This window comes from Bos indicus, chromosome 1 (assembly GCF_029378745.1).
Source record: "Bos indicus isolate NIAB-ARS_2022 breed Sahiwal x Tharparkar chromosome 1, NIAB-ARS_B.indTharparkar_mat_pri_1.0, whole genome shotgun sequence".
Classification (NCBI taxonomy): Eukaryota; Metazoa; Chordata; class Mammalia; order Artiodactyla; family Bovidae; genus Bos; species Bos indicus.
The window spans coordinates 117,374,932-117,400,657 of record NC_091760.1 but is presented as its reverse complement, the minus strand read 5'-3'; the positions used below and the strand labels follow the sequence as shown (position 1 = coordinate 117,400,657).

At 47.1% G+C, this 25,726-nt stretch overlaps 1 protein-coding gene across 7 annotated transcripts in view; it reads left to right on the top strand.

Annotated features, from left to right (window-relative positions):
* MED12L (mediator complex subunit 12L) overlaps positions 1–25,726 on the top strand; it is a 506,270-nt gene that overhangs the window by 134,375 nt on the left and 346,169 nt on the right. For 4 of the 7 annotated variants that reach the window (XM_070768376.1, XM_070768473.1, XM_070768425.1 and 1 more), the window contains exon 2: positions 8,517–8,800. In XM_070768376.1, coding sequence (XP_070624477.1) covers positions 8,517–8,800 — 284 coding nt within the window. Of the gene's footprint in view, positions 1–8,516; positions 8,801–9,044; positions 9,332–10,220; positions 10,448–25,726 lie in introns of those variants that run through there. The other 3 variants (XM_070768607.1, XM_070768523.1, XM_070768560.1) reach the window with 2 other exon arrangements.

Genomic DNA, 25,726 nt, shown 5'->3' with positions numbered 1-25,726 from the left:
CTCCAGGCTCCTTTGCTGATTTGACTCCATCTTCATTTGCAACATTCTCTTTCTAAGACACGCTTTTTGTTTTCAGTTTGCAATTCCACACTCCACAACTATAGCTGAGAGCTGCTCTCCCTTCTGTCCTGACCCCTGTAACCTCAGCCACCTGGTCCTGTCCTGCAAAGAAGAAACTGGGGCCAGCTAGGGATGCAGTGATGAACATCTTGAATTGAGGAGGTGGACGAGTCCTTTTTGAGTGTCAGTAAAAAAGAGGCTGGAGGGGCTATGAAAAGCATAGACTGGAACAGAAAAGGAGGGTGAAGACTAGTAGGTAAGGAACAGAGAGGGGGAAGAGCTAGGAGGAGGACCAAGTTTAAGCACACTTGGCAGGCAGAAGGAGTGGCCTGGGCCATTGACTTTATCTGATCTCTTGTGGCCACTTCTAGATTAGTCAAGCCCTGGTTTTCCTATTTGAAAACTAAGCAGAAACTCTGTTTCTTCCATCTTCTTGCTGACATTTTTTGGCTGATTGATAGCAACTCTGCCAGAGGGTGAGCAGAAGATATGAAGGAAGATAAAAATCAAATTGCTAAATTTTATGATTTGTTAACAGCTTTGGAAAAAGGCACAGTGGTGAGAATGTTGGGCAATGGTTTAGCAATATTAATTAAAAAATGCTATTATATAAAGGATTCATGTAATTGATTTGTGCACTGCTATTCCCCAAATGCTACTGAGATCAAAGAGTTGGCAGCATTTATGCTTTATTCCTTAGAATTTAAACTTTAGATTTAACAAACAGTAGATACCAAACAGTCTTTGATATGTCTAGTAGGTGGGGGAAAAGAGTTTCTTCTTATATGAAATTTGATCCATTTAATTTAGTTTATCATTTCAATCTGTCAAGATATTTTGTGTAATATTCAGATTCTGCCTTCCATGTTATCTGTGTGACTGTAGCAGGTATATAAGGAAGTACAAGAGGATGTCCCTGGAACTGGGGAAAGAATTCTCTGAGAACTGAAATACTTCATCATAGAATAAATATAGGTTTGTAAGATTCACTTTCATCAGATGTAAAACATCCTAACAGATGAGTTATAGTCTGTAAGTAATAGATGATGAAGGCTGGATCTCTGACTAATTAACACCAAGAAAGCAGTAACCAAAGAATCACATAACTGAAAATGAACTTCTCTTTCTGTATATGTCTCTCTCAACAGAAATGGCTGAAGCCAGCCCTCGTTAGCAGATGTCCCCATATAATAAGGAACTCATTCTCTTGAGCTACAGGAGCCAGGGGGGTGAGCCACCCTCTGCGGGGAGCTGCTCAATTGGGGCTATAACAACAGGCTACACTCAAAAGGGCAGGTCTGCCTCCACACCAATAGATTAGTGTCACTTGAGAATGTGGACCCAGTTCAGGCAGGTTTTTCTAGAGTCCAGAAGTGACTATGCAAGTCCAACATAAAACAAACAAACCTAAAAAAAAAAAAATTTTGGATGCCCAGAAATCTCTGCTATAGAGTAAATAATACAAGCATTGGAGAGGACAGCGTGTTAGTCACTCCGTTTCATCTGAATCTTTGTGACCCCATGGACTGTGCTTGCCAGGCTTCTCTCTCTATGAAATTCTCTAGGCAAGAATACCAGAGTGGGTAGTCGTTTCCTACTCCAGAGGATCTTCCTGACCCAGAGATGGAACCCAGGTCTCCTGCATTGCAGGCAGATTCTTTACCCCCTGAGCCACCAGGGAAGCCCCATACAAGCATTGGTCAGTAACAATTCTCCAAAGGCACCCCTGGGCTGAGGTGTGGCACGTGTCCCATTCCTGTCACAAGGTCGGTGAGTTCTACCATGGGGCACTCTGTGAACATTCCCCAGAGAGTATTCAATTCTCCTTGCTTTAATTTTATGCTTACTAAAACAACCTTCTGCTTGCTAATTTGTTTTTACAACAAACTTGAAAACTAGCTGGAGGTGATCTGAATAAGGCGCTATCCCTATTTCAGTCCCTGGAAAGGGCTATTCCAGTGTGTCAATAATTAGCATTCTGATTTTCTTTTTTTTAATTTTTTTTGTTTTATTTCTTGACCACATGTGGAATCAGTTCCCTGACCAGGAATTGAACCCATGCCCCATGCATTGGAAGTATGGAGTCTTAACCACCGGACCACCAGGGAAGTCCCTAGCATTCTGATTTTCTACTGAACTTTTTCTTGAGTTTGTGTAGCATTTGTCTGCTGTAACAGCTCTGGGTAAAGGAATAAAATAGGATTCTGGTGCCAAAAAGCTGGGTATGTGATCCTGCCCTGTGCACCACGGTCCCTCTGTAGAAATCAACTAGCTGTCCTTTTTGTAAATGTGGCAGACACCAATTTGCTGGTGAATGAGGTAAAATCTTCAGCCTTGTCATTGGTTCAGCTTTGTAATTCAAAACTCAACCTATCTCATCCCTTGATTTTCAGTCCCCAGAGTTTTCTTTCCAGGTCCTTCCCTCTGTGACACTTCTGTCTCTTGAGCTACTAAGTGCTCTTTGGGTATCCACTGTCTTCCCAAGTTGTCTTTACGTTTCTTCTTTACTTTCTGACCTTTTTCATCTTTAATTCCTTCCATTATTTTTTGCTCTTTTAACCTGGAAACTCTCCTGCTTTCTCAGTGATTTAACTAAGATCCCACACGTTACAGGTTCATGAGGACTGAAACATTCCCTTTAGAGTTGGGCTGACGGATATGGTAGCCAGTAGGCATATGTGCCTGCCAAACACATGAAATGTGGCTGGTCTGAAATGAAAAAGACTGCAAAATATCTCATTCAGTTCAGTCTCTCAGTCATGTCTGACTTTGCAACCCAATGGACTGCAGCATGCCAGGCTTCCCTGTCCATCACCAATGCCCGGAGCTTATTCAAACTCATGTCCATTGAGTTGGTGATGCCATCCAACCATCTCATTCTCTGTCATCCCCTTCTCCTCCTACCTTCGATCTTTGCCAGCATCAGGGTCTTTTCCAATGAATCAGTTCTTTGCATCACGTGGCCAAAGTACTGGAGTTTCAGCTTCAGCATCAGTCCTTCCAATGAATATTCAGGACCGATTTCCTAAGGAGATCCAACCAAGGGACTCTCAAGAGTCTTCTCCAGCACCACAGTTCAAAGACTGGCCACATGTTGAAATGCAATATTTTGCTTATATTGGGTTAAACAAAAGTATTACTAAAATTAATTTATCTATTTTTACAATTTTAATGTGGCTGCCAGAAAATGTAAAAGTATATATTTAGAATAGCAATATAATTCTATTGTCAATACTGCTTTAGGAAGTCTTTATGTCTGTATTCTTTACATTTCTCTGAACAGCCTAAAGACCATATTAAAAACTTCATTTGGTTGGAATGTCCCCAGATGAATCCCTCATTTCTCTTATCCTCTATTTTGATTCCTTCTCAAATCATTCTTATTTTCCTTTTTCTTATTTTTAAGAGCCTAAAAGAAAGGGGGAATTTTTATTTTTTTGATTCAGAACCAGGCATGAGATAAATACATTTAAATGTAATGGGGATGTAAGAAAAACTGAAAATAAGCAAGACTGCCTCTAGACAATCTGTTAACACAACACAGTAATACATACACCTGGGCAAGCCTCAGTCCCATGGGGAAAACCAGCAACTTTAATTACTTCACCTACAGGCACTACACTGAGAATTGTTCCTTTCCACTTGAGTGGAAGCATGCACTATGCCAGAGTGAGCTGTCGGGAGTTTTGCTTCTCTTCTACAAGGTCTGTCTTCTGAGGTTCACTTTTATAAGTGTTACATAAATGGTAATTAATACGGTAGCACACTGACAATAAATGGAGAGTCAGAGGGATCCAGGTTTGACCCCAGCTCTGCCACTTGCTAACTCAATGGCCTCATACCAGTTAACTTCACCTCCGGAGCCTCAAGTGCTAATTTGTAAAATGAGGATAAGGGGACCATTGTTTCTGGAGGGCCAGCACCTTGCTTCTGCTCCTAGCCATTCTCTACTCTCATTTTCTGAAATCTGCTTGGCGAATATGATCATGTCTCTCTCTCCCAAGAAATGTTATTCCTCCCCTCAAGCCTCATGAAAAGAGTTTTGAGGGGATCACTGGCCTGGGCATTTAGCCTCTGTCTGCTGCAGTTTGCAAGAACCCAAAGAAGTAGTCTCTGACCTAGAGTTGAGATCTTTCAAGGTGAAGAACTGTGACTTGCAGAATGTGTCCATGTGGGCAAGGAGATAAGGCTGGTGAGAAAATGCCTGCCCCAGAGTGTGTACAGGCAAAGGACATATGTGCATTTCCTACAGACTAAATGCAGGGAGAAAAAGCCAGCCTGTGAGCTGTCTTAAAGGAACCTCATCCAAGAACACAAAAGAGGACTCAACTATGAACTACAAGGGACTCCTTGTAGAATTTTGAAAAACCAAGACTAGCAGAAAGAACAGAAGCAGCTAGGAAGATCCCTGTGGCTCAGGGATCTTTGAGGAGTCCTTGGATGTGACCCAACAAAAAAGGTCATGCCCCTTTTTACAAATTTCTAAACATGCCTCAACCCACAAAAGCAGCCCTAGAGATTTAACTTCATGCTTGGAGGATAAAGTCCCATATGCTTTAAATGGCTTATAATTCCTCCTTCTCTGCCTGCATTCAATCCCTTTTCCTCACCAGTTGTGTTAAACTTCGTCAGGCACCTGAACTCATCTCTTCTTGCTGCTGCTGCTAAGTTGCCTCAGTTGTGTCCGACTCTGTGCGACCCCATAGACGGCAGCCCACCAGGCTCCCCCGTCCCTGGGATTCTCCAGGCAAGAACACTGGAGTGGGTTGCCATTTCCTTCTCCAATGCATGAAAGTGAAAAGTGAAAGTGAAGTCACTCAGTCGTGTCCAACTCTTAGTGACCCCATGGACTGCAGCCCACCAGGCTCCTCCGTCCATGGGATTTTCCAGGCAAGAGTACTAGAGTGGGATGCCATTGCCTTCTCCCATCTCTTCTTGCTAGGCTGAGGCCTAAGCTGGGGCCTCTCTGGGGAGCCCCTGGTGTTCTCTGAGTAATTCATGTTCTGTACAAACTGTTCCCAGGCCTAGGGAAGGGAGGGTCATTAACCAAAAAGATAAGATGCCCCTTATAGGAACAGTGGGCTTCCCTGTAGCTCAGATAGTAGAGAATCCACCTGCAATGCAGGAGACCTGGGTTTGATCCCTGGGTTGGGAAGAGCCTCTAGAGGAAGGAATGGCTACCCACTCCAGTATTCTTGCCTGGAGAATTCCATGGACAGAGGAGCCTGGAGGGCTATAGTCCATGGGGTTGCCCTAAGTGACTAAAGCTTTCACTTCCACAGGAACAGTAGCGAATGAGACTCTTGTTATTTGATAAAGAATCTGTGCCTACCTGCTGTACTAACCAGCATTGTGATGGAAATTCAGTCACAGCAGAGACCCTGTGGCTAACTGGCCTTAGTGAGCTTAAAGATCAGCTCTGGAATGGAAGGAGAGTGAGAGGGTAAGGTGGGGATGGTGAACAAGACTATTCTGTATGGCAAGTCTGAAAGTATGCCAATAAATGATGCGATATTAAAAGAAGAGAATGACCACTTCTGGGAATATATCTGAAGGAAATGAAAACACTAACTCGGAAAGATACCTGTACCCCCAGTTCATAGCAGTTATATCCCCAGTTCATAGCAGCTATACTTACAGTAGTTAATACATGGAAATGACCTAAGTGTTCATTAATGGACATATGGATAAAGATGTTGTAGAATATTATTCAGCCATTAAATAAACAAGGAAATCCTACCATTTGTGACAATCTGGATGGAACTCTAAGGCATCATGCTAAGTGATATAAATCAGACGCATGTGCATGCTCAGTCATGTCCAACTCTGCGACCCCATGGATTGTAACCCACTGGACTCCTCTGTCCATGGGATTCTCCAGGCAAGAATACTGGAGTGGGTTGCCATTTCCTCTTCCAGGGGATCTTCCCAACCCAAGGATTGTACCCATGTCTCTTGCATCTCCTGCACTGGCAGGTGGATTCTTTACCACTGAGCCACCTGGGAAGCCCGGTTAGATAAATCACACAGAAGACAAAGGCTGTATGATCTCACTTATATGTGGAGTCTAAAAACAAAATCAAAACAAAACCAAACTCATAGAAAAAGAAATCAGACTTGTGGTTACCAGAGGCAGAGGATTGGGGGATGGGGAAACCGAGGAAGGTGGTCGAAAGATACAAACTTTTAGTTATAAGATAAATAAGAACTAGGGATGTAATGTACAGCATGATGACTATGGTTAACACTGCCATATAGTGTATAGGAAAGTTGTTAAGAAAGTATATCCTGAGTTTTCATTACAAAAAGAAAAATTTCCCCCTTTTTTCTTTCCTTTTTTACTGTATCTATATGAAAGGATGGATGTTAGCTGAACCTATTGCAGTAATGATTTCACAATATATGTAAATTGAACCATCATGCTGTATGCCTTAAACTTGTATAGTGATGGATGTCAGTTATTTTTTCAATAAAACTGGTGAAAAACATGAGAATGAAAACTGTGTTAAGGGTACTGAAAGAATCAAAAGATGATTTTGTGCCTCAAGAGTTTGAGGTGGGGGCTTCCCTGGTGGTGGTGGATAGGAGTCCACCTGCCAACGTGGGGGACACAGGTTTGATCCCTGGTCTGGGAGGATTCCACATCCCATGGAGCAACTAAACACAGGCCACTGAGCCCGAGCTGAAGAGCTCGCCAGCTGCAACTACTGAGCCTATGTAGAGCCTGTGCTCTGCAACAAGAGAAGCCACTGCAGTGAGAAGTCCACTCACTGCAACCAGGAGGAGCCCCTCCTCACTGCAACTAGTGAAAAGTCCGCATGCAGCAAGAAGACCCAGGGCAACTAAAAATAAATAAGTAAAAATTAAAAAAAAAAAAGAGAGTTCGAGGTGGGCTTCATACAGGAGTCGACTCTAAGGACTGTCCTTAGGTGGCTATCAGAAAGTGAAGGGCCCAGGAATTTCATATTTGGAAATACGAGTGAGAGCTAAGTGGGGTGAGAGATTAAGAAGAAAAAATTGGATTGGTAGGTGGTGGCAGATTGTGACAGGTACAAATGTCAGGGTGAGGGAACCAGATATCCATGAGAAGTCCATGTAGCGAAATGATGAGTTTTGAGGAAGTATCACAGCTTATGGAAGCTATTTTTTTTTTAATTTCACTTTTTTTTTTTTAATGTTGAAAGGGCCAAAGAATCCGTGCCAGACTGTCTCAAAACAAGGGAGGGAAAAAGAAGGGAGATCAACAGAACTCTCCTTTTCCCTTTTCCCCAAACACTAGGGACACATTATTAACTCACTTTGATTTTAAAATCTTTATGGTCAGATATGATTTTGAGTGCTTCAAAAGTTTTTCCTTTGTGGAGGCCAGCTGGAGACTGTTGCCTAGGTATTTCAAGGGAAGAATTGAGGTTACATCTCTCAACCTGGTACCACCAAAATACCACTGGTGATCTATCTATCCACACACCTATTCACCCACATCTACTCATCCATCCCACCAGCTAACAAACATCTTTTTGAGTGCCCACCACATGCCAGTTTCCATGCTGTGCACCCAAGTCACCACAGTGAACAACACCGTCCTTTCCAGTGTATGTAACTGTGTTGGGGGCAGGAGAGATTAAACACAAATGGCAAAACTTTTCTAATTGTCACAGATGGGAGATGAGTACTTGGGGGTTCATTATGCTATTTTTTCTGCATTTTGGTTTGACAATTTTCATAACAAAGTTAGATAACTATTTCTCAACCAAGGAAGTTAGATTTGACAGATACCTATATCCCAAGGGCAAGTTCAGCTTTGAAGTTACACCCAAGGTGTTAGTGGAAGAGAAGTCCTTTGGGGAGGGTGCAGGGGGTGGTCGGGAAACGCTTCTTGGTGGACCTGTTCTCTAAAAGTACTTGCTCAGATTGAGTAAAGAATCCGGAAACCACCGGCCTGAATTGGCCTCAGCTGCCTTGGGAAGTGCTAACAGGTCAGAGTCACGAGTTAAGAACTAGTCTCCTGTCCCCAGTGGCTTATATCCACCGCTACCCCGCACTACCCGCACCCCCCCCCCCTCGCCCCCGGCCCCATTACCACTGCCTTGGCTTTAAGTCATCAGATTTGAGTAGATAATCAGGTTTAACCAACATTTCCTTGAGCACATACAATGTGCTTGACACTATACAAGGGCTTTGGGGTTAGTTTCGGCTCGCACCATCTCATAGAGAATGGAATAGGAGTCTTGAGAATTCCTCAAGGTGGGAGGAACCTGACCCTATCAAGCAAGAGCAGTTGAGGAACCCATTCCTCGCAATTCCAAGTTGTGGGCAATAGATCAGAAACTTGTGATCAGTTTGCTTCGTGGCTTTGAGCAAGTCACCAGGCCTTCCTAATGTGACTCGATTTCTCTATCTATAAAAGGGGTACAGTAAAACCTTGTAAGTTTCTTTCCTTTTTTTTTTTTTAAAAGGACCAGAGACCTTCACTGTCAAGATCCTGGCACGAAGCGAGGGCTCCATAAATGGCAGCCATCATTCCTGGCCAAGCGCGGGCGCATCCTCCCGGGCGCGCCTCCCGCTGGGCCCCTCGGGACAGACCGGGCCCGCCTCCGCGGCTGTAGTCTCGCAGGGCTCGTGGCAGGTGGCCCTGCATCTGGGTGCCCACGCCCCAGAGCGAGCGAGGAGCGCGGGCGGATTGGATGACCAAGGTCTCCCCTGGAGGATCCCCCCGCCCCACTCCACACGCCCGACGCAGGTGAGGTTTCCGGCCCAGGCCACGGGGACAGCGACCTTAACAGAGGTCGAGGCGGACTGCCAGCTCGCGCTGGGAGAGGGGTCCTGGGGGCACCCCCTCCCTCGCCCAGATTCACCCCAGGGCCAGCCCCAGCGCCCGGGCCCGCGGGCTGCGCGCTCTGCGGCTGCGAAAACCCGGAGAGGCGGATCGGAGCGCGCTCGCAGCCAACTCCTCCGCGGTCCGGCAGCCGAGCTGGGCATGCTCAGTGTGGCCGCCGCGCCGCCGTCCGCCAACTCGGAAGCTCGCGCTCCTCGGCCGTGGGGGCGAGAACGCCGGCGGCGGCGAGCCGGCGTCGTCCGCCGCCCCCAGACTGTGGCAAACTTCGCGGCGTCCCCGGAGCTCGTTCGGGCGAGTCTGATACCTTACAAACCAGATCAAATCCAGTCCCCCCTCTCTCCCGCCGCCCCCCATCCCAACCCGAATCATGGAGGCTGCGGCCGCCGAAGTGCCGCCGCTGCCGGCAGCCCCTGCCCACTAGCCGGGGACCAACAGGTAAACTGTCGGAGGCGGGGGGTTGGTGGGGGGAGGAGCTGCGGTCCGGGTGAGGGTTGGGGGCGGCGGGCTGGAGGAGCCCGAGACGCCCACGGGCTCGCTGCTCCCTTCGACGCTCGCTGCCAACCCTCTTCGCGCCCCCTTCCTTCCCCAGCCCCTGGAGGGGCAGCAAAGGGTTAAGTCGGCCCCGAGCCACCGTGAGCACGGCCCCCTCCAGCCGCCGCGACCGCCAGCAGCGCTGCTCGGCGCCTGCCCGGAGCCGCCGAGGGCACCGGAGCCGCGGATGCGCCACCGGAGCCCGGCGGGCGTCTAGGAGGCACAGGGTGCTTCCCCACCGTCCGAATGCCTGTCCCTCCCCAACCCCCCTCCAGGCCAGTCTCCCTCCCAGCCGGGTCCGCGCCCAGGTGGCGGGGTCTGCGGGGCTCGTGGCGAGCGGGGGAAGGGTCCCTGTCTTAGAAGGAGGGGCGGGGGCGGGCTGCTCCTCAGTCTCTTCTCGGGTTAGGCGGGCCACCCTCGCCTAGGGCGAGCACTTGAGCCACCTGCCTGGGGCGCCAAGAAAAGTTTTTTTTTTCCCCTTCCCCCGTGCCCCTCCCCCACCCCCACCCTGCGCCCGGCAGGGGTGGGTTTGGGTCCATTGGTGAAAAAAGTCACACGTTCCCATCAGCTGCTCCTCCCCCCTGGGGACCGGGTGGCGGGGTGCGGGGAGGGGGGGCGGGTGGAAAGGGAGGTCGGCGCCGCCGAAGACCCCGGCGGACCTCCAGGCTCTCGGGCGGCGGTGCGTCCCGGGGGGCTCCAGCGCAGCGGGGTGCCCGCCGAAGTCTGCCCCCATCAGTGCGTGTCTGCGTGCCGGGCAGCGGCAGCATCCAACCTGCTTTATTCCTGCCTGCAGCGCCACAGCGAGTGAGCGAGCAAGGAGGGGGGAGAGGGAGTCTGTCTGCAAAGTGCTGCTCCCTGGTGCTCAGAGGCGGCTGCTCCAGCTCCAACTCTCATTCATTTCGCCGGTTAACATGAGAGATCATGGCCGCCTTCGGGCTTCTCAGCTATGAGCAGAGACCGCTGAAACGCCCCCGGCTCGGGCCGCCAGATGTCTACCCGCAGGACCCCAAGCAGAAGGAGGTAAGGGCGCCGGCGGCCTCCCCGGCAATCGGGGCTGCGCTCCGCAGCGCTGACCCAGGGCCAAGTTGGCCCAGTGGGCATCGCCGGCGCTGCGGGGGAAGGGTCTGCGGAGAGGGACTGGCGGCGGGGGCTGGACCGGGGGGGAGGTGCTGGGGGGACCCCTGGGGGCGGAGACCGAGCAGCTGTCAGGCCCCGCGCTCCCCTGGGGCGCTCGCTCTCCCGGTGCCGGGTCGCTTCCCGGTTACCGGGCCTTGCGCGGCGCAGCCGGGCGCTTCACCCGGTTCTTCCTTGCGGAAACCCTCTTGCTCCCTCTCCCCCGCCTCTGCCTGCCTTATTTTTCTCCCCGCCGCTTCGGTAAATCCTCGTAAACTTTTTGAAAAATGTTGGAATGCAGTGCCTCCGACACAGGTCTTGGGTTTTGCGCCAGCTGAGCAGGGACGGGGGTGGGGTGGGTTGGGGAAGACCTTTTCTGTTCAAATTTTCCACTTTGGAGTGGAAGTTGGTTTTGTCCAGGTGATGAATATTTAGCTGTTTGAAAGTACTTTTGTCTCCCCTCTTCCCTTTAAAAATCAATTTAACAGGGAAACACTGATTTTCTTCCCCAGAGGCGATTGGCTTAATTGCTGGAGGCTGTTTTGTGTATGTAAAAGCAGTCAGGTTACCTTGGAAGGGAATGGGTCCCCGGGTTGCTTGTTTCTTTGAGTGAAATTAATTAGAGAAACCTTCACTCTTGAACTAGCCTCAGTGGCCAGAGTAACCATGGCATTTTATAGTCATGTATATGTTTGTCAGTAGTTAACAAGTAATTATGTAACAACTCTCCAGTTATAATGATCACCCCTGGCTACACAGTTTGCCCAGGGATTTGCCTTTTTTTTTTCTTTTTTAAGATCACCTGCTACTCAGCTGTGCTTTGAGTTTGCCAGCTGCAGGCCACCCATCCTCTGTTTTCTTCAGCTAAACATGAAGAGAGCACATTTCAGAACTTCTCTTGCTGGGAACCTAAAAAGCTTCTATTAAAAGTTTACAGGGCCACCAATATCATAATAGCTCTCATCCTCTGGAGAAGGGTACAACAGAGGATGAGATGGTTGGATGGCATCACCCACTCGAGGGACATGAGTTTGAGCAAGCTCCAGGAGTTGGTGATGGATAGAGAAGCCTGGCATACAGCAGCCCCTGGGATGGCAGAGTTGGACACGACTGAGTGACTGAACTGAATATCACAGAAAGGGCTTTGTAAAGAAGCCGAGGAGGGTCCTTAAGACTTCCCTTTTGATAAATGTATCTGTTTCAATAATAGAGGAAGAATGCTTGTTCTGGTTAAACTGTTCTGTTGATAATGTTTCACAAGGATAAGGAGTGACAACTCCTTTTAGAGGTTTAGCATGTTAAAGGTGGAGTAATTCGGATAGAAGCTGGGAAGGTTTGACAGGTGGTTCTCACTGGAGGCTTAACTGGAGGACAGGAGTTTGATGAGATTTTGCAGATTTTTCCCCACCCATCTCTCCCTGCTACTCCTACCCAGAAAAAAGTTCAGTGGTACAGATGAAATAACAAACACTAACAACTGGGTGTAAAGGAAGTTAATAACAAGCGTTTGTGGCAGAGGATTATTAAAGTTTTGCTGGGGGTCAGGGACACTGGCTGATATTCATTATCATGTAATTAATGCCTCATCACATCTTACCAGAGGGCAGCATAATTGATAGCATCTCCCCAGTTAAGAGGCTTCTCAGATGGTGCAGTGGTAAAGAACCTGCTTGCCAGTGCAGGAGATGTAGGAGAGATGCAGGTTCGATCCCTGGATCCGGAAGATCTCCTGGAGAAGGAAATGGCAACCCACTCCAGTATTCTTGCCTGGAAAATCCCGCATGGACAGAGGAGCCTGGCAGGCTACACAGTCTGTAGGGTCGCAAAGAGTGCAAAATGACCGAGCAGTTGAACACACACAAACACATCCTTCCTCCCCTTGTTTTCTTGTTAAGGAATGGGGAACCTGGAATGCCTTGTGGGACTATTTAACATTTATTCCTTAGGTCAACCCTCATTCAGAATTGGGGCCTCTCTGATTCTGGAAAAAATTAATTTTGGATTTTAGGGTCTCATGACAGTTCATGGAACTCTAAAACTAGCAGTGACCTGAAAGCTCACTTTTTAGAACTTCCTTTTGACAAAGTGAGGCCCAGGAGAGGTTACCTGACTCTAGGTGTGTGGTTAAGGGTTAAGCAGAGGAGTTGGACCAGCAAAAACGGTGTCTTCTGTCAAGACCAATACTGTGTTAAGGGTGATTTATGCTAAATTGAGTTGTTCTAATGTTATTCCCTTTCCCCGGAGGCAACCAACATTTTATCTCTCTGGAGCAGAGTCAGAGTTATGTGGGGCTGTAGCCAAATTTGAATACAATATGGAACAGGTGCTTGGCTGTTCTGGGGCGGGGCTGTGGTGAGCAGTGTTTCACAAGCCTCGATTATTTATGCATTGCCTCAAGAGTTCCCTCTTCTCCATCACCTGTACTTCCAATTTTTTCTTTTCCTTTTAGGAAATGTCTTCTGTTTCTTAAGCAGTAATTCACAAGACATGATGGATTTGATGTGATATATAAAAATTCATATGAAATCATGTCTACATCTCATTTAAAATTTTTATTTACTTGATATTACATATGATTATTTGTCCTGAAACAAGACCATAAATATTAAAACTTTAAAAAGTTCAGTGGAAACCATTGGTGTAGTCCATCAGAGAGACTTGCCCCAGATTGTGGGAAATGCTGACTTTAATGAAGTGTGAGGTTCCAATATAGGCAGACTGGATTTGGATTCTGGTTCACCCTCTTTGCAGTTGTGTGGCCTGGGGCAAGTTGTGTGACTCCTCATTTGTAAATTAGTATAACTGTGCTGTTGAGAAAATTTTAAGCACTCTGGTTCTAAACCTATTACGTTTTTGTGAGGAAAAACCCACCTCTTGGTAAAGCTATTCTTATTACTGTAACTGCAGCTTTTATTGTTGTTAACTGGTGCTAATAGTGTTCTGGAAACTAGTTCCCAGGGGACAGGATGGAAACTTGCATGAAGACCTCCTGCAGAGAAGTGTGGGGGAGGGGTGAGGTGGGACCTGGAAGCTTTAACTTGCTTGATCAATTAATTCTATTCATTTGAGAGCTTGCTGTGCCTCAGTGCTCCACAGGACTTGAGTATATCTTGTGTTACAATACTATATCCTCTGTCCTCAAGCCTTGAAAACAGGGCCTTAGAAAACTGCAAGGGCTCCTTGATTCCTACCCCTCCTCTCTTACACCCGCCCAACTTGTCCAGTCCCAACTAAGTTTCCAGTCCACCTGCTGCTCTCCAGTTTCACCAATACGCTTGACTTCTTTTCTGCTTCAGGCTGACTCTTCTCTGCCCTAGGGCTCCTACACGTGCCACCTGGATCCCATCTGCCTTTCCACCCTCACTGCACCATTCCACCTCGCTCTTCTCACCCAAGCCTGTGGTTAGGAGGGTCAGCTTTGGAGCCAGTGTGCTTGGGTTTGAATCCCGGCTCTGCTGTTCACAATACTTCCTTATGCTCTCCGTGCCTCAGTGTCCCCTCTTGCAGATTGGGAGTGAGAATACTTCTTTCTTTGTAGGACCGTTGAACGATTATATAGATAATAAACATAAAACACTGAGACCAGAGTAAGGCATGGTTTCAGCAACCAAATGTTTGTTGTTCTAAACTCCCGCTGGCCTGCTTCTTCATCGTTCAGGTCTCAGCCCAGCAACCTCCTCAGAGGCCTGTCTAGTATAAGTATGTAGTTTGTAATTATGTATGTATTTGTGTGTTGCCCCCTGCCCCCGGTGGATCAGTTTCCCCAGGGCAGGGACCAGAGCCGCTTAGGAATCACGGAAGTACCCGGCGCCTCCTGCAGTTAGTTCTAGGATGCCCAGGGCATAGGTACTTGCAGGAATGTAGGCATGAAGTGGGAATGAATGAAGAGAAATCTGGTAACTGAGGGGTGGGGTGTTAGGGAAAGTCTAGGTTAAAGCAGCTTCCTTGCCATCTACTTTGGAGGCTACAAGGCTGAAAGCAGAGGGAAACTGTAGAATTATGAAGGAAGAGGAGTTTTTACTTCTGGGGTAGAAGAGGCCTAAACAACTGAATAGTAGTAAATGTTTTTAGGAAATCAAATTAGTTAGAAAAATAGGTTGGGGCATCAGTGAGATTTCTAGGCATCAGAAGCCATAGAAGCCCACCAGCAGGGTCCTGGAGGATGATGGCCTGGTGTACAGGGACATGGGCTGCCCAGGGACAATTGGAGCGAGGTTTGGAAAGGGGTAGGGTGGGAATGGCTGCGTGGGGATAACGTGTCAAACTCGGCACACCTGTAGGGCTTGTTGAAAACAGGCGGCTGGGTTTTTTTAGATTGAGTAGGGCTGAGAGGGGGGGCTCCACCTCATTTGCATTGCTAACGAGATCAAGGTGATTGAGCAGCTGGTCCAGGTCACTTTGAGGCACTGACCTAGAGAGAAGGTGGCATCCAGTTCTGCAGGGGCTGGAGAGCATTTTCCATTGCAGGCAGGGCAGGATTAGATAGCTGTCAATATATGAGGCTGAGGTTGCAGTAGTTTAGTCTCACAGCTCATCCAGGGCATGGTAGGCTTTCCCCAGAAGGTGTCCCCTCCCTTAGCTCTAAGGGAATGAGATGTCTTAGGCCCTTCCAGTATCTTTCCATCACACTTGGAATAAAACTCAAACTCCTTACCAAGTTATGCCTTCAAGGCCCTACCAATCTTTCCTTGCTCACTTCCACAGCCACTGCCTGTAGTTGGACCCCCTGGCTCTGCCTCCTGGCCCTATCACTTACTGCCTGTTTGGCTCAGATCTGACCTGTGGAATGGGATTCTCACCTGTTCCTACAGATAAGATTTGACCAGTCCTGGCACACAGATGTCGCTCAATACAGGTCAGCTACTGTTAGTGTGACCCTTCCCTCATTAAATGATCCCAGGGCTTCCTTGTCCTTAGAATAACACACACAGGACTCTGCCCTTGGAGGGCTGGCTCCTTCGTGACTCCTCCAGGCTGTGTGGTGGGACCACCTCTCTCCTCACACGCCCAGCTCCTTGTGTCTGCATTCTTGTCCCTCGTTGCTCCTGTGGTCATGTCTCTTGTCATTTACTTACAGAGAATCCCGGGCAAGGAGGCCTTCCTGTGGCCCATCTTTTCTCATCCTTCTTAGTTCATTGTTTTGTGTTAATTTTTTTTTTTTTTTTTTATAATTTTACTTATTTTTATTTTTGGCTGTGCTGGGTCTTTGTTGCTGCGCAGACTTTTCTCTAGTTGCGGTGAGTGGTGAGTGGTGGATATTCTAGTTGCGGTACGCAGGCTTCTCATTGCTGTGGTGTCTGCTGTTGTGAAGCACGGGCTCTAGGGTGCTTGGGCTTCAGGAGTTGCGCTCCCTGGCTCTAGAGCACAGGCTCTGTAGTTGTGGACCAGGGATTGAACTCGTGTCTCCTGCTTTGGCAGGCGGATTCTCTTCCACTGAGCCACCAGGGAAGCCCCTGTTAATACATTCTGTACTGCTTGTCACTGTCTGAAATTCCATTATTAGGGTCCGTATCCTCTCCCTTTTCTTCCTTCCACACTAGGATGTCAGCTGCATGGGAGCAGGGGCTTGTCAGTGGTGTTCACCCTGGGATGAGACTAGGTGCTCAGTAAATAGTTCTCGAGGAAATGAATAAAACGCAGAAAGAACTCTTAATGAGCAATTGTGAGTATTTATAACCTGACTGTCCCAATGCTTGTTTTATTTTGGTAACGCCTATTTTCTTGTTAGCATCTAAAACCCTTAAAACATTAAATGCTTATTTTAGCCACAGCTGGGGAGGTTGAGGGGAGGGGAGGGAAAATTTGTTTCTCAACGATCTTTCAGAGGGGGGATGTTGATGAAATTGTTCTCAAGGAGAGACAGGTTGACCAGTTCCCCGGGGGGAATAAAAGGCAGTGATGGTTAAAGAGAAAACTTAGCTCTGAGATGAATTGACTGGCCCCAGGGCCCCATGATGGAGAAGGAAATGGCAACCCACTCCAGTATTCTTGCCTGGGAAATTCCATGGACAGAGGAGCGTGGTGGGCTACAGTTTACGGGGTCACAGGTGTTGAACATGACTTAGCGACATAAACCACCACTGCCAGGGCCCCATCATTTACCTCCCTCAATACCAGTGTTTGGGAGGGACGTCTATATTTAACTTATGCGGAGATTCTGGCCTGAGACCCTTAGGCCAGAACCAATGTAAGAAGCACTGGGTCACATTTTCCTGCTTCTCACAGGAGTGTTGCCACCCACATTTCACGGCAAAGGAACTCAAGCGGTTGTCATTTCTCAGGGGCTGCCATCGCCTGAAGGAGCATTGTCAAAGATGCTCCTTAAAAATGCTGCCATAATGCCCTGCCTCCACTCCAGACCTGCTGAGTCAGAATTTCTGGGAAGGAGATTGAGGAATTTGCATTTTAAACATGCTTTCTAGGTGATTCCTAAACATACCAGAAGTTTTGAAAGCCACTGCTTTAGTTTGTGTCTTTACTTGTAGAGACTGTTATAAGCCAAACTCCCCCTTAATTCTACCTGCTCCCCGCTATTTGGTGTGTTGGAGTCTTTAGATAAATATGCTGTTCAAAGTGTTAGTATACTGCAGATGCATTTAGCTGCTTTTGCCCCTGAAGTTCTGTTCTAAAACTCCCAGCATAGGCTTGTTTTCCATCAGCTGTACGTGGTTTATGGCAGACTAGAAATCCATGCCCTGGGCTTGAGATATTCACAGCTCCCTTTTGCGTGTACTTGGCTAAGCTACTCAGTGCTTCACTTCTTGCTTTGTCCCATGAGCATATTCTTTGAACATATTGAAGGTGATAGAATTTTATGTTTGATCATGGGCCTGGGCTTTCAGTTAGGCTTTTTGGGAATTTATGTGAGGCTCTTCACTTGGTGAGCAGCCACCATTCTTCAGCCTGGTGGATATTTCACTTAGGCTGGCACCTGCAGATATAAAATGTGATTCCTTAGGAAGATGGAAGACCAAGAAGGGAGGTCTGGAAGGCAAAGTGGCTTGAGTGAGCACCAAGTGGGAGAAGATGAGGATGAACGGAGCCCTAGGATTTTAGTTGAGGTAGTTAGCAGTGCCTCTCCCGGTTGTGTGTCCGCCCAGGTGAGAACAAAACAGAGGTAGGAGAACGGAGTAAGTGGAAATTCTAAAGAATTGCGATGTTTTGGGTTGGCCAAGAAGTTTGGGTTTTTCCATAGATGTTGTAGGATAAACCGGAACAAACTTTTTGGACAACCTGATGCTTGTTCTGAAATGCTCTTTTAATGAGGCTCTGAACCCCAAGTGTGAGACTTCTTGACAGACTAGGCAGGAATTAGAGCAGGTGGAGGGATCTGTAAGGAGAGTGAACATGATTAAAGGTTTCCTTTCCCAGCGTTCCCTGTGCACTGATGAGAGGAGCTGGTGGACTTAGCCTGGAGAAGGGCTGACCTCAGGTCTGATTTGGGAAAGCCAGGTGGGGAGAGAAGTCCAGTCTGAGAAGGGAACATGGAAATACTTGGACTTTTCATCGTTTTTAGAAGATTTCTGAAGTTGGATGATGGTGACAAGGGAGTTCATTATACTATCCTATTTCTTTGTTTTGGAAAATTTACATTAAAAAAATGTCTTCTGTTACACAGTAAAATGATTTCTACTTTAAAAATATGCATGTCTACATAATCTGGAAGAATTATCACCCACATGTAGATAATTGCTCTCTCTTGAGAGTGGGTTTATTGTTCACTTGCTAAGTTATGTCCGACTCTGTGCGATCCCATGGACTGTATAGCCTGCTGGGTTCCTTTGTCCATGGGATTTCCCAGGCAAGAATACTGGAGTGGGTTGCCATTTCCTTCTCGGGTGGGGGTCTTCCCCACCCAAGGACTGAACCCACGTCTCTTGTGTCTCCTGCATTGGCAGGCTGATTTTTTACCACTGTGCCACTAAGAATGGCTTTAGGGGTGATTTTTTTTTTTTTGGTTACTAATCTGTATTCTATGTTGTAACAGTTGATGTGCACTACCATTGTTACTGGAGGACATAACTTTCAGATCAGAGATCAGTCGCTCAGTCGTGTCTGACTCTTTGCGACCCCATGAATCGCAGCACGCCAGGCCTCCCTGTCCATCACCAACTCCCGGAGTTCACTCAGACTCACGTCCATCGAGTCAGTGATGCCATCCAGCCATCTCATCCTCTGTCATCCCCTTCTCCTCCTGCCCCCAATCCCTCCCAGCATCAGAGTCTTTTCCAATCAGTCAACTCTTCGCGTGAGGTAGCCAAAGTACTGGAGTTTCAGCTTTAGCATCATTCCTTCCAAAGAACACCCAGGGCTGATCTCCTTCAGAATGGACTGGTTGGATCTCCTTGAAGTCCAAGGGACTCTCAAGAGTCTTCTCCAACACCACAGTTCAAAAGCATCAATTTTTCGGCGCTCAGCCTTCTTCACAGTCCAACTCTCATATCTATACATGACCGCAGGAAAAACCATAGCCTTGACTAGATGGACCATTGTTGGCAAAGTAATGTCTCTGCTTTTGAATATGCTGTCTAGGTTGGTCATAACTTTCCTTCCAAGGAGTAAGCGTCTTTTAATTTCATGGCTGCAGTCACTATCGGCAGTGATTTTGGAGCCCAGAAAAATAAAGTTTGACACTGTTTCCACTGTTTTCCCATCTATTTCCCATGAAGTGGTGGGACTGGATGCCATGATCTTCGTTTTCTGAGTGTTGAGCTTTAAGCCAACTTTTTCACTCTCCACTTTCACTTTCATCAGGAGGCTTTTTAATTCCTCTTCACTCTGCCATAAGGGTGGTGTCCTCTGCATATCTGAGGTTATTGATATTTCTCCCGGCAATCTTGATTCCAGCTTGTGTTTCTTCCAGTCCAGCATTTCTCGTGATGTACTCTGCGTATAAGTTAAATAAACAGGGTGACAATATACAGCCTTGACCAACTCCTTTTCCTATTTGGAACCAGTCTGTTGTTCCATGTCCAGTTCTAACTGTTGCTTCCTGACCTGCATACACATTTCTCAAGAGGCAGATCAGGTGGTCAGGTATTCCCATCTCTTTTTAAAGAACAATTATTAGGTGACTTTGATTGAGTTTACAGGAGTACAGCTTTGTTGTTGGTTCCAAACCAAGCTAGAGTCCCTTTAGCTGAGGTTTAGGCAGAGGGATCTCAAGGGTGTAGGTGTAGGCACTTATGACCTGTCAAAGCTGTGATGAGTTAGGGGCTGTTATATGAGTGTTCCAGCCCTATCACTTAAGCTGTGATTTGGGGTGCTGTGTCATTTTCTTCACCTATGAGCTGGAGAGGATGATACCTAATCCTCTAGAGTATGGGAAGGAGCGCCATACACTTAATTGTTACCACATGTTAAGGTATCCATTCAGTGGTGTGCCAGAGCAGGCTTATAGCAGCTGATCATTAAAATTTCAGGAATTTTGTGAGCTGGTTAATATCATGCTGGTGGCTTTAATTTTGGCACCAAGGGAGTATTTACACCAGGGAAGTTGGCAAATACTATAAATTCAGGGGTTTTGTTTTTAGTTTTTTTCAGAAGCTGGCTGTGAAGCATTTACCAGCATGGTGCTGGATATGGTTGTATTGTATTTTTCTGTAAGATGTTGTGCCAAAAACCAAAAAAACTTTTTGGCCAATCCAGTATGTACCAGGTGCCTTGTTGGCTACTTCACCATTAGTCGTATCCCCGTTTCCCCTACCTACTTCCCACAAAAATAATTTTCCCCCCCTAAAGCCAGATCCTCACTTTCTTTGCCTCTTCTGCAGCTTGAGATGGCTGAATTCTGGCTAGATAGATTTAATGGAAATCTGCTTTGTGGCTGACTACTGGGGAAGAACATATTTCCTTGCTGAAAAAAGTACAGGCCTGGCAGACAGTGCCCTCTGTTAATGCCCCGAGAGCTGCTACCTTTGGAAAATTAATAAGAGGGGATGGTCGTGGGAGCTAGGGCACCTGTCTTGTGACCATGAGGCAGTGAGCCTGTGGATGAAAGTGGAGATGACGGAATGGCTTTGTGAAATTGTAAAGCTACTGAACTGATTTTGGGACCACCTCTCCATGGGCTTCTTGAGAAGTAAACAAGAGCTGTCCACATGGTTTAAACTATGAACCAGTTGTCAGTCTCTTGAAAGTATCTAAAGTTGTCATGATGTGCATACTTGCATGCTCAATCGTGTCCGACTCTTTGCCACCCCATGGAGTGTAGCCCGCCAGGCTCCTCTGTCCATGGGATTATCCAGGCAAGAATACTGGAGTGGGTTGCCATTTCATACTCAGGAGGATCTTCCCGACCCAGGGATTGAACCTGCGACTCTTACATCTCCTGCATTGGCAGGCGGGTTCTTTACCACTAGCACCCCCTGGGAAGCCCAGTATTATCATGGTACTTCCCATTTATATTTTGTCCCCCTCAAATCATCACAGACTGAGAGAACCCCGAAGAGTACACCTTCCCAGAATTCTCCTCCTAGAACAGCAGGAGACAAAGATCACCTGCGTCTTGTCTGTTTGATGGTTAATTCTGCTCAGAGCCTCTCAGAAGTGGAGGGCATGCTCACAGGGCTCCTTTATTTCCATTTCTGGTGGAAAGAGTTGTGGTGGGAAGAGGCGGAGAGCACCCCTCTTTTCTGTTCAGAGGCGGGGATCCTGTGAGTCTGTACCATTTTGGGGGGAAACCAGGTATGTTTGGAGCTGGATGGGTTGCTCTGACTTTCTCATGCAATACCAGCAGACGCTGAGTCCCACAGAGGTTAAGATGCCTCCTTAAGGCAGATCTCCGCACGGCACTTGTGTGCCCTGATCTGTCCTTACAACTTTACTTGCCCTGCCCTTTGCACACAGCCTCCACTGCTGGTAAACACCCTCGTGTTGCCCTGGCATTGAGAACTGCTCTGCATTTTAGGGCACCCAGCGCCTCTGTGAGAGCTGGGGACTGTTTAGCCATTTGTCTGATCTTGGAGCTTGCCAGAACCTTGAGTGGTGTCTCCTGGGCAGAGGAATACTCTGGAAGCTCAGGCACTCTCATCTTCCTGTTTCTTGTTGGAAGGTTCTTAGCCCTGTCTGTAGCCTCTGGTGCAGCTAGATAGCTTGGTCACAGGCCTTTGTGGAGTGTGTTGGGGATTAATCCTGTCTAGCTTTCATTTTCTTGGTTGAGATTCTCCTTTATTTGTGGGTAGCTTAGTTGGAGTTACAAACACATAAGGTGTACCATTTGCCTGCTTTCAGGGAGCGACATTTATTAATACATAGTATTCTGTATGAAGGGATATACAGTGCTAGTCATGTATAGTCATGTAGTCATGAAGTGCTAGGGCCTGAGAAGAGGAGAAAAATTTTAGCTCCTGGGTTTTGTTTTCCACCTTCCAAGGGAAGTAGAACTCTATATATGCACGCCAAACAGATCCCATCATTCAGTCATTATTAATGAGCACCTTGTAGGCACTTTTCTAGCTGTGGCTTCATGAGGACAGGGCCTAAGACTTGTATTTCCTACCATGTCCCTGGCTTGGAGCACAGTGCCTGGCCCACACCTTGGACTCAAAGTGCCTTTCATGAATGGGAGTGTGAGTGAGTGCTGAGCGTGTTGGACATGGTCCCGGGTCCCTGAAGACTTCAATCCAGAGCAGCGCTTTTCATCTGGGGTGATCCCCCCCTTAGGGACACGGGCAGTGTTTGAAGACATTTGGTGTTGTAACAACTGTGTGTGTGTGTGTGTGTGTGTGTGTGTGTGTGTGTGTGTGTGTGTATTAGCTGCTGCTGGCATCTAGTAGGCAGAAGCCAGGGGACGATGCTTACATTCTCTGGTACTCCAGACAGCCCTCCACAACAAAGGCTTATCTGGCCTCTCATACTAGTGGTTCCCAGATTGAGAAAACCTGGTCTGGAGGAAGTAACATATCTGTAAACAAGGAATACAGTGTTTTGGATAGTCTTTGAGAGGGATGTACAAAGTGCTATGGACATGATAGGGAGTGACCCAGCTTTTGACAGGACCTAGTAAGGAGGAGGTTTCAAGCCTCGGACTTGGAGGATGTGTAGGGGTGGATGGGGCTGAGGTGTGTGGGGCATGCAGTGGGGAGCTGGTTGGAGTGGGAAAGAAAGTTGGGATCAATGTATGGGGTCCTTTGCGTGCTGTGTGGAGGTGTCTGGATGTTATGGTTGAGCCCATGAGGTGGCCGTTCAAGGGTGTGAAGCGAATGAGATTTAAGATGACTAAGGGTCACAGTTTGAGGGGACAGTGCTTCTGAGGGTCACGTTGAGGCAAAATGACCTACTGGCTAGATGGTCGCTGACATTGCAGGCCCGGGAATGGGTCTTTTAGGTTTCCATGGCTGCCATAACAAGTTACCACAGATCAGGTGGCTTAAAACAATGGAGATTTATTCTCTCACAGCTCTGGAGGCCAGCTGTCTGGAGGGAGCATTGCTGGGGTTGGACTCTGACTGGAGCTCTAGGGGAGAGAGCTTCCTTTCCTCACCCAGCCTTTGGTGGCTCCAGACACCCCTTGGCCTCTTTGTGGCCTATATGCATCTGTCTCATTTCTGCCTCTACCTTCACATGACTGTCTTCTCCGGGTGTCTGTCCTTCTCTGAGTGTGCCTTGTAAGGACACTTGTTATTGGATTTGGGGCTCACTTGGATAATCCAGGATGAGCTCATCTCGAGATCTTTAACTTAATTATCTCTGTGAAGATCCTTTTTCCAAGTAAGTAACACTCCTAGGTTCCAGGATTTGATAGGATACTCTTGTGGGTCCTTTTGGCCTATGGGGCTTGGGAAGAAAGAGTAACAAGGATTTTGGAGAAAGGTTATTGAGGTGGAAGAGTTGGCAAAAGTGGATGTGTAAGGTAAGAGGGACGAGTACAAGGATATACCAATATTTTTAGCTTAGAGCAGTGATTTCCAAATTTTCTGATTTTAGGACCCCTTTATAATAAACCCAGATGCCATAGAGCTTTTATATCTCAGTACTTATGGTATTAGAAATTAGACCTGAGAAATATTAGAAATATATAGTAATTCATCTACAAATAATGATAAACCAATTTCATATTTAAAATGTTTTTATGAGCAATATTTTTCCAAACAAAAACAATAGTGGAAAAATAGTAGTAGTGTTTTACATTTTTGTGAATCTGTTTAATGTCTAGATTCTCATATCTAGTTCTCCATTTAGTCTGTTATAATATGTTGCTTCGATTGAAGGATATGAAGAAAATTTGCTCTCACCAATACGTAGCTGAAAAGTTCTTGGGAACCCCAGAGGTCTTTGAAATGGAGAACACTGGCTTATACAGTTGGGTGGGTAGCTGATTGATGGTGGTTCTCAAGCAAAACAAAAGAACTTGTTAAATTTTTTTCCCAAGGGTGGGAAGGTTAGGGAGGGGAGTAGAGCGACCCAGTTCATTTTTTAATATTTTCTGTTGGCGATGCCTCTGGGGAATCCAGGTTGCACTGTGTAGAAGTAGTACAAATGTGGATTTTGGTGTGATTTTTGTGTTGAAATCCTGGCAGTGATTGCCTGTTCAGAGTGGGCAGAGAAATACAGGACCAGGCAGACTGGACCCCCGCCGCAGCACCTCCAAGGAGACGAGTCGTTGGGGGTGACGAGTGGTCCAGAGAGAGGGCTGGCATCGCCGTTAGCCGCTTCTTAGTTTGGCAGTTTCCCTCTTCAGGGCCTTTGCACGTGTGCTTCCTGCGGCCTGGTTGTCTTCTCTTTATCACTGCAACTGATGGTCAGCACTCAGTGCAGTTTATGTTTTTCTTATTTGCTCTGTCCTCCCACCAGTATAAGTTTCATGAAACAAAAACCATGTCCTTTTTTACCCCCCACTGATAACCAGAGGCAGGGAGGGGGTGTGGGATATGGTTGGGGTTAAATAAATATTTGTTGATTGGATCTAGTAACTGGGGCAGTCATTATTAACAAATGGCTCTTAGAAGGCCTGTATAGGGCACGGTGATGCTGGGAAATATAAGACATGGTTCCTGCTGTTGAAGAACTCTGTGTGGAAGGTTAGCAGCCCTGTGTGGTGGGAACTGATGAGGGAGGGGTCAGCTCTTTGAGAATTAGAGACGTCTTCAGAAATATGGATGTTTTCAAGGCCTTCTGGACAGAGGGTGTGAGCAAAGGCACCGAGATGGGAAATGGATGTGATCTTTGGAGGAATTGGATGTAGTTCAGTAAAGCAAGAGTGTATTGCATCCTAAACTTGAACATGTCTTTAGATTTGGGAGCAGTTGAGAGGAGGAGATTAAAATTGCTGGAGAGGGCTTCCCTGGTGATTCAGTGGTAAAGAATCTGCTTGCCAATGAAGGAGACACTTGCCAAATGAAGGTTTGATCCCTGATCTGGGAGGATCTCACATGCCCGGAGCAACTAAGCCTGTGCGCCACAACCGCTGAGTCTGTGCTCTAGAGCCCAGGAGCCGCAACTGCTGAACCCACGTGCTGCAACTACTGGAGCTTGTGCGCCCTAAAATCTGTGCTCCCCAACAAGAGAAACCACTGTAATGAGAAGCCCATGTGCCACAACTGGAGTAGCCTCCACTCACTGCAACTAGAGAAAAATCCTCGCAGCAATGAAGACCCAGCACAGCCAAAAATAAATAAAATTATAAATAAAAAATAAAACTGCTGGAGAGAGAAGAGCTGTCTGCTGGAGCAAGGCTGACTTGGTCCTGGGACCAGGGCACCAGCGTCCTACTGGGAGTGACCCCTGTGTGTCGTGTTTCACATGACTACCTCTGAGAAAGGACGGGAGGCACGACACACACAGATCTCCCTGTTTACTTTTAATTTTCTACAAGCATTTCCAGAGTCATTCTGAATGTGTAGAGATTTTCCTCGGCAAGAATTAACTCAGCCTTCAACCCACATCCAATGTGCCCCAGCTCGGATATGCAAATACTGCCTTGTCAATTAAAATTTGGTGGAATTCGCTGCTTTCCTTTTCCAGCCATTTCATTCATGGATTAATCTCACAGGATTGTTGAGATTAGGACCATTTAAGGGATTGGCAGCAGGGAAGAGCTAAGACAAACGTATTTTGTCTTAAGTGTCATTGGAATTTTTTTTTCTGCTAAGGTGCTGGTTTACATAAAGGTATAGAAGCACTATCAAAACTGTGTCCAAGGCAGTGTTAAATAATTTATATTTCTCCTGAGTTCTGCAAGGAAGG